The 9744-nt window shown below is 36.5% G+C and overlaps 1 protein-coding gene across 1 annotated transcript in view; it reads right to left on the bottom strand.

Moving 5' to 3' along the window:
* Window positions 1–1562: 1562 nt before the first annotated feature.
* LOC133805907 (probable serine/threonine protein kinase IREH1) overlaps window positions 1563–9744 on the bottom strand; it is a 34733-nt gene continuing 26551 nt past the window's right edge. Inside the window, exons 3-8 of the mRNA XM_062244053.1 lie at window positions 4856–4948; window positions 4648–4776; window positions 4463–4555; window positions 3365–3569; window positions 3056–3141; window positions 1563–1655 (exon numbers count right to left, since the gene is read on the bottom strand). Of these exons, the coding sequence (XP_062100037.1) occupies window positions 1563–1655; window positions 3056–3141; window positions 3365–3569; window positions 4463–4555; window positions 4648–4776; window positions 4856–4948 (699 nt within the window). The remainder of the gene's footprint in view (window positions 1656–3055; window positions 3142–3364; window positions 3570–4462; window positions 4556–4647; window positions 4777–4855; window positions 4949–9744) is intronic.

Raw genomic sequence — 9744 nt, 5'->3', positions numbered from 1 at the left:
TCTTGAGGTGGAAAAGGCCAGGGCAGTCCAGGAGTGGGAAGCTTTAGTTGCGGGTCACATTCCCGAAGTCGACTGTAACGCCCTACTACCTTAGAGTCATTACCATGTGATTTATAAATGTGCCATTACCTCGCTAATCGAGGTTTTGGGTTGAAAAGTGTGACTAAATTGAAATAAAAACTCATTTGATGACATTAATTATAAAAGAGTTGGACATTCATTAAAATCATAAAAATTATACATTTGGGATCCCAAAATACTGCTTGAAAATGTTTTACAACTCAAAAATGCGAATATAGTCGACCTAGCCGACAAAATTAACCATTACAACATATTCCTCAAAATAACCCCGGCCGTGGCAACCAGGTTGGCTAAACATGTACACGTTGCTCCACCCTCTCCAACTCATGGTTGATTGACCTTTCCCTTGCCCTTACCTGCACCATAGAACACTTGTGAGATGAAGCCCAACAAGAAAACACAACACATAACATATCATAATCAATCCCATAATGTATCATTTAAACAGACAACAGATTAAACATATAGCAGCCTATGCCGACCCAGTTTCTTTACTAGGCCCTGGGTTTGCAGTCTTCGCCGAGTGGGTTGATACAGCAACCTTAGAGGGTCTCGCTCTAGTGACCTACAATCAGTGTGCTTAACGCTGATCCTGGCCCTTTCTATCCTTGACCTTCATCGTTATTGGCCTTCACCGTTTATTCATAATCATGCACACATAACACAGCAGGTCATAACATTCACATAAAACATGTAAACATAGATAATCGGGCCATGCCCTGCTTTACGGGCACAAACAGATTTCTTACCTATGTCACGAGCTGGTAGATTAACGCGATCTTGAGCATGATCCTCTAAACCCAAGATTTTTCATAAAAGCTAGTCATAACGCCATATTAAATAGATATCCATCGAACCCTAACCAATTAAGAACTTCAAATTAAAATACTAGCCTTTGAGACCTGGAATTCTACTAAACCGGGTAGTAGAATCCTTCTCGAGCCTTAAGATTTGGCAATAAAAGATGGAACATAGAAGGAAAAAAAATACACTATTATGGAAATCAATTATAGCTGCCATTAGATATTCCAATGCCAGAACAATCTAGGTCCTATCAGCCTGTATATTAAAAAAGAAAAAGATAAGCAGTAGTAATTTTTTTCCACAAAACAGACAATTAAATTACAAAATGAAAGAGAGAAAATCATATAGAAGAAGAGAATATTCTTACCAAATACTAGAATTCAATTCAGTATGATTATCATTCCATAAATGAACATTTTTTTATATTTTTTAACTTTCTTTACCGGTAAATACCATTTCCTAAAGAAAATTAAAAATTGGTGATGAATACTATGATGGATTGTCATGCCAAACCTCTTCATCAAAAACAAGAGCACCACTATCTTTTAGTCCATTAACGCATTGTAATTTAGTGAAGTATGGATATATCACAAGAGAACATTACTATCATACGACCATCAGGGCCGAGCACCATTGTTTATGAGCAAGAGCAGTATATAACAGTATGAGATATTTGCTTACTGATCAATCAAATCTGCTGCTTCTGGGCTCATTTCATTAGGCACTCGAGGCCAAGGAATTTTACGATTAAGAATGTTATCGAATATTGTCTGAACAAAGAAAACCAAAATGTTAGAGCAGCCATGGAGTATATAAAAGTCGCAAATCACAATCAAAACTTTAAAATAATTATTTTATGGGAACACCACAACACAATAATAAATCCTCTTTTAAATGAATGAACAAATTCAATAATAATATCACCAAAGGCACACATTTATTTTTATTTTATTTAGTTTTTTGCACACTTTATTTTTATTAGAAACAAAATGTGCGTGCATTTTATATACGAGTGTGTTTTTTATAAGAAACGAATTTTATTAAAAAATTCATAGAACGTCTAGGAAGACGATGTCCCTGGAAGAGAAAACTCAAGGCACACTACCAAGGTAAGAATTATAAAAATTCCACTCCTTCACCAAATCTGATAACAGTACTATTTTAAACTCATTTACATCAACCATCCATAAAGCCACCAAATATTTAATGCTCTCCCATAAAATCTCAAAATCCTCTTGGCAACATATATATTTAAGAGAACAACCATAACTTAAAAAAAAACCTCGAACTTGTATTAACAATAGAGAATTAATACTAGAAAAATAAGTGAGACACACTAAACAGAAACCAACATTAACAACAGAAGCCAAAAGATAGAATTAGAAAACATTCTTCCAATATTTGATAAAATCAGATAAAGAGACTCCTTTAACTCTTAAACATTATAAAAGAAAGAAAGTCATGAGAGATATTTAGGACAGAGAAAGTGATCTGTGAGATATTGAGAATGAAAGAATGTGGAGTAATGAAGAGATTTTTTACTTTTTCTTTCTTTATTTTTCAGAAAACACTGAAAACAACTATTTGGTGTTCTCGAAGTACTCTGTTTTCTTTAACTATGATTTCTAATAACTGTTCACTAAGATGCCAAACACCCTTACTTGTCTTCGGAGAATCAATTTTTAAATCTAAAAACAGAAAAAAATAATAATAATAATTATTTAGTATTAACACCAAACAACTCACAACTTATGTGAGGCGAGTTGACAGTAAAAAAATGAAGAACTCTTCTCTTTCTTTGCAGCAAAGATGAGAGATTATATTATCATAGCCAAAAACTCTTCTCTTTCCATGACACACAAAATAAGTACTCATAATACTTATGAAAATCATATAACAAAATTATATATATGAAATAATCATTTCTTTATCAGTTCAAGATTCTACTCAAGACCCCACAAGACCAGTGAAAAGATACGTAAAGAAAGTACAATAAGCTTGTCCTTTGGCACCATAATCCAACAAAGAAAAACGCAGAAAAAATGGAGAGTTTTATACAAGTTCAAAACATTAAGTATAATAAATAACAAAAATGATACAACAAGAGAAAATCAAACAGAATGCAACAAACATCATCAATGATGGAATATTGTAGAATCAACATGTTTACCTGAGGATGCTCTGCATTGAAGGGTGGAATACCAACAATCAGTTCAAAAAAAATCACACCAACTGAACACCAATCGGCAGTTGTACCTGCAGGGGATGGTAAAATAAAGGATTTGTAATCCATCCATCTTAGTAACTAATCACCAAACATCATAATGAATAACACAAAATGATCTCACTACATCATAATGGATAACAAACTTATCTCCCAGATAACTATACTATTCTAGGCCACTAAATTAATTGGAGTTTAGTAAAAATAAATTGAAGAAATTCAATGCACCTCAAACAGAAAGAGGACTATACAAACCATGTCCTGTTCCCAATAGTATCTCTGGTGCCAAATAGTCAGGTGTGCCAACAGCAGAACGTTTCTTTCGTCTTTCTTGCTGATGCTCAGACACAGATAACTCGGGCTCATCTTCCACCATTAGAGATGTGGTACTTACGGCTGGGCCGGATAAATCATCAGTACTGTTGATAAGACCAACCTTTGAGAGCCCAAAGTCGGTCAACTGTTAAGAAAATGAAGAAAGAGTTCAAATAAAAGCTTTTCTTTTTTTATTGTATTATTATTTTTTTAAATGAAGTAAATCTTTGGTAACAAGTGCAAAAAAAGAATTCCAAAAGATAAGGTGAGAATGACATGCACTTTCGGTGCCATAACTAGGACTACTCAATATTGCGAGAATCAAAAGTAAAGCATTTAGAAGGCTATACATCAGTGTGTAGAACACACACCTACATTCTAAGATGTGCAATAACAGAAACCAACTGGAAAAATTTGACTAAAAAGCATTTGCATACCACAAACAGAAAACCACTGAAGAAATAATTCCATGTATAAAATGGAAAGCATTTAGAGTGCTCATGCAGGGTGCAGTTACACCGCACAGCATGCAAGCTCATAACTGCTCACCCTCTTTTATTTTATTATGATTTGCATTTTGTGCAAATTCTCTTACAACATTTCCATAAAATCAAATTTTTTGTTGACAATGAGCATTGAAATTGTTTTAAAAAAATGTATACTCATCTGAATCAAAGGGAATTTTTTTTTATAAGAAACACAATTATGTAATAGATAATCAATTATTTATTATTGAAGATGAGAAACAATATGACCTCAGGCCAAGCAAATGCATGGGACTTGTGAGTATTCAAATTGACAGGCATTCAGGATGTAAGCTTAAATCAATCAGGACTTATGAGTATTCAAATTGACAGGCATTCACAACTTCTTACATAATAACCTACTAATAGATGTAAAGTACATTAAATCAAGACCAATGTAGTTTTAACACTGGAGATGTGTATTCACTATAACAGGACAGCCTAAAAACATACATAAATGCACTTGTGTGCACACTCCTAAAAACATGCTTGTGCCAGTGTAAAAGATATTTACCTTAATATGACCATCATGAGCAATTAAAAAATTATCTGGCTTCAAATCACGATGAACCACACGAAGTGAATGTAAATATTCTACTGCAAGCACCTGCCAACATAAAAGAACAAGCCTAAGCTGAGATACGGAGTTGAACAAAAACTAGCAGTGGAAGGTTTCAAAATAAGAAACAATGAACTTACCACTTCACGAGCAACATCTTCTTCTAAGCAGCCTAAATTTCTCAACAACGAATATAAATCCCCTCCATTTAAATACTCCATCACAAGGTACAAATTTTCTCGGAAAGTGAATGAATAGAAGAAGCGAACCTGATATATTAACAAAATGTAAGAGAAACATTTTTCTCTCAAGCAAAGGTTAATCTGTTAGCTAGATAAACCTGCTCACCACAAAGGGATTGCGAACTGAAATCAAAATATCACGTCCCGCCAAGATACTTTCAACTGCATTTTTCCAGATCATGTCAGCCTTTTTAAGAACCTGTGGCAGATAGCACAAATGAACAGTTGTTCAGTGCTTATTTAAGAAACATAAAGAACTACAAGGAGAGTTAACTGTGCAACATGAGAGAGACTCATGGGTTAAAAAGTGAGTAGATAAATATTCAGTAAATCCCTGTAATTTTCACAAAATCATTTAGTCCACATGCGTCACTGATTCAATCTAGTAAACTACCTGCTTTTTTCAAGCATGGAACTAAGTAGACAAAGAATTAAGTAGTGGCTTACAAAGGGAAAGCTGTCTAAGAACGCGTAGCATAAAATAGATGAGAAACTATCAGGAAGATCAATATGATTCGCAGAAAAATAGTACAAAAAGATAAAAGAATTATGATCCTCATTATTTAAGAGAAATTAAAAAAGAAACCTTTATGGAAAAAAGGTCCCCTGTTGGTCTCTTTTTGGCCAGGAAAACCCGTCCAAAAGCCCCCCTTGAGTATTTTAACATAAATAGATTAGAAAATTAAATATCTTTAAACCAGTATACAACCACAAACACTTAAGAAAACAAATTTTTTGACATTTATCTATATCACTCTCTTGGAGGCATTTCAACAAACACATTATATGCAACCAAGAAAGCTTTATCATAAGCATCATTCGAATTTCCAACATTTAACTTCAAAGGCCAAAAATCTATTCTCTTCCCCTGTTTTATAACAACAAGAGGTTCTGACTAAAACACTTGAAAATCAACTTCTTCAAACCCAAAATATATCATATTCAAGTTCTAGAGATACCCTATTCGGAAAATTATTGGAGACCTGAACTGAAAAAAAAATTAGCTTGAAGACCCAAAATATGCCATTTACTCAGTATATATTATGTGTTTTATCATGTAGTCAGCATATCAAAAATATCAAATTAAGTGCATATATAGTTGACATTTAAACACTGGAAAATTAACTTTTTCAAACCCAAAATTTATCAACTTAATTGAAAACAAAAAATATTTTACATTTAATCACACAACAAAACTTACTTCAATAATATCATAATCGAAACATCATCAATAGTTCTAGAATCAAATAAAAAAATACACATATAAATCCCAACACAATATTTTTTATACATATAAAGAGAGATGGGTTGAGCTCACCTAGAGAGAGAGAGGGAGAGGGAGAGGGAGAGATCGTTGTCCTCACAAAGCTCATCTATGGCATTGGTGGCAGCGGCTTTGAAGGAAAGCAGGGGCTTCCTGCTCAAATGGATAGATCGATCGAGATGAAAAGATTAGAGATTGAGAAACTATTGATGGAGAAAAGAGAGTGAGAGTGTAGCGTCCAACGGATGAGGAAGTCTGTTGAGAAAAGGCATTTGGTTTCAAGAACGGATATTAATTTGAAATCTGAAAAAAAAAAAAAAAAAATATACCTCACAGTCACCTGGGTTCTTGCTTCAATCCCTTCAATCCCTTCCATTGAGCAGCTGAAGCACACCATGACCACACCATTGTTGAAGCGATGAGCTCTTGTCCTTTTCCATCGCTGTGTATCTCTATAGCTAGCTAGAAGCAAGAACCCAGGTGAAGGGTGAGAGTGGGAGAAAGCCGACTGGAGAGTGGGAGAAACCCAGGAGAGAGCCTCTGAGAGAAAGAAAGAGCGAGTGAGAGTGGGAGAGAGTCGACTGGAGTGTGTGAGAGAGAGAGGCAGCGTGTAGAGGGTTTCAGAAAATATTCTTAATTTTTTATTGTTTTAGTCTTTTTCTTTTTGTCATTTTCATTTGGCGCCCACTATATTTTCATTTGGTGCCTATTGCTTTACACTTAATAAAAAATATTTTCTATATCTTTTTTATTTGTATGTATCAATAACGTTTTGAATAATATGCTATATTTTGGGGTTATATTTGGTCAAAATTGTTGTAGTGTTTAATGGGTACTACCTATGCCCACAAGATGCATCTTCTTTTCGGTAGCCCATCACTTGAGAACTACAAAGTTAAGCTTGCTTGACCTGGAGTAATCTCATGATGGGTGACCTCTTGGGAGTTTTCCCAGGAAGCGTGTAAGTGAGGACAAAGCACGCCGGAAAGAATCCTGTTGGTTTGTAGGGCCAGTGGTCATTTCCATGAAGCAACCATAATGATGTGGGGTGTTACACATGGGCGGCGATATGCCTCAGCTTACGTTGCGGCGCCTGGGCAAAAATTTGAGGCTCTCAAGCCTCTGAGTTCATGCTGGCCACGACGCGAGCCCCAAAACCAGAAATCCTCATTAATTTTACGAGCTGAATTTCCTAAAATTCAGCAATTCCAAACCTTAAATAGAGAATTCAGTCTAGAATTCATATCCAAGCAACATAACTAGCAGAAGCACCCCAAACACTTAACTAAAATCTTACTACAACTTAAGCCTGAATACTTGAGCTAAAAACCTCAAACCACTTAAAGAAAACTAGAAAATTTAGTAAGAAAACTTGTTCTAAATCTTACCTCAGTGATGATTCCGACCTTAAGCTAGATCTCCAACACTTCCAGCTCCAAATCTTAACCTTCAGCCTCAAATTCTGAGTTTTCCCTTTAATTCTTCCCAAGAGAGGGAGCTCGAGCTGAGAGAGAGAAAGAGAGATAGGCGGAGAAGTTCTGTTTATGTTTCTCCTCAGTTCCAGAAGTCTGTTTTGGGCTTGAGTTTATCCTCAACTGCCTAAGTCCAAAAATGCCCCTAAGTGTAACCTTAATACCTTAATGCCACCAAGGGAAATCCTGTCATTTTTCGCATCCTGCTAATTCCTCGAGTGTTCCTATAATTACCCAATTAAACCCAACATACCCAAATGATCGCTAAATCGCTACCCGTTACCCGGTAAATCCCAAACACATAATATGTTCCCAAAATACCCCTAGGCTCACCCCAAGCAGGATATTTGACCCTGTTGTGACTATTTCCCTATTCTACTCCCTAGGACCATCTCGGATCACACATCATAATAATATCACCACAATCTTGTGGTATCAAGCATAACACACACATATAATTCACATTTATGCCCTTAACTAGCCAAAATTACAATTATGCCCCTATTAACCAAAATGGACCCACATGCATATTTAATTCACCTAAACATACATTTCTTATCACATAATCATTTAATCCACATATTAACATAATTAAATAAGTTATTGCCTTCCTAGCACGTTAATCAAGGCACTAAGTCTTATTAGCAAATTTGGGACGTTACAACTATCCCCTCCTTAAAAAAATTTCATCCTCGAAATTTACCTGAATAACTCGAGATATCGATCCCGCATATCAGTCTCAAGTTCCAAAGTTTCCTCTTCCACTTTGTTGTTCCTCCACAATACTTTCACTAAGGGAATGGTCTTGTTCTGCAAGACTTTATCTTTTCGATCTAAAATCCGAACCGACTTCTCTTCATAAGACAAACCTTGATCCAGCTCTAGGTTCTCATAACTCAGCACATGCGTAGAATCTGGTACATACTTTTAGAGCATGGACACATGAAATATGTTGTGAACCCCTGATAAAGCTGGAGGCATTGCCAATCTGTAGGGTACTTCTCCAACCCATTCCAGAATCTCAAAGGGGCCAAAAAACCTAGGGCTTAACTTGCCCCTTATTCCAAATCGTTTCACCCCTCTTAAGGGAGAAACTCTGAGAAATACATGCACCGACTTAAAACTCTACACTCCTGCGTCTCAAGTCTAAGTAACTCTTTTGTCGACTCTGGGAGGAGAGCATTCAAGCTCTAATCTTCTCAATCACCTCATTGGTCCTCTGAACAGCCTCAGGACCTAAATACTTTCTCTCACTTGTCTCATCCCAATGGATGGGCGATCCGCACTTCCTCCCATATAACATTTCATACGGAGCCACTCCGATAGTCACCTGATAGCTATTATTATACGAAAATTCAATCAAAGGGAGATACTTACTCCAAGATCCCCCAAAATCCAGCACACATGCCCACAACATATCCTCCAATATCTAAATTGTCCTCTCAGACTATCCATCTTTCTAAGGATGATAAGCAGTACTAAATCGCAACTGTGTGCCTATAGCTTCTGCAAGCTCTCCCAAAATATAGAGGTGAAAGTGGGGTCCCTGTTGGATACTATCGACCTCAGAGCCTCATGAAGTCACACATTTTCCTTCATATACAACTCAACATATTGCTCCATTGTATGAGTTGTCTTAACAGACAAAAAGTGGGCTGATTTGGTGTTTCTATCCACAATCACCAACACTGAATCATATTTCCCTATGTCTTCGGTAATCCAACCATGAAGTCCATGGTAATTTCCTCCCATTTCGACTCCGGAATCCCTAAAGTCTGTAGACAACCCCGCTGTCCTTTGATGTTCAGCTTTCACCTGCTGACAGGTCAAACACTTGGCCACATAATCTACTACGCCCCTCTTCATCCCTGGCCACCAATACAAAGTTCTGAAGTCTTGGTACATCTTCTTCATACCCAGATGCAAGGAATATGGAGTAGAATGAGACTCATAAAGAATCTCTCGCCTGATACCGAAATCCATCAGAACGCAAATCTGACCCTCGTACCTCGGTAAACCCACCTCTGAAATAGAAAAGTCCTTAGCCACTCCGACCAAGACATCCTCCTTGTGCTTCCTCATCTGCGGATCCTCCTTCTAAGCTTCCTTGATCCTCTTAAGGAGCGTGCAATGAAGAGTGATATTGGCTAGCTGACCAACTACCAATTCAATTCTTGCTCTGGTCATTTCTTCAGCTAACCTCTCTGATATCTGCCTCAAACTAAATAACTGTCCTGGGCCCTTCCTACTCAATGCGTC

This window comes from Humulus lupulus, chromosome X (genome assembly GCF_963169125.1).
Source record: "Humulus lupulus chromosome X, drHumLupu1.1, whole genome shotgun sequence".
In the NCBI taxonomy this organism is placed as follows: Eukaryota; Viridiplantae; Streptophyta; class Magnoliopsida; order Rosales; family Cannabaceae; genus Humulus; species Humulus lupulus.
Note: the sequence above shows the minus strand (reverse complement) of the source record. Positions and strands in the feature narration are given on the sequence as shown.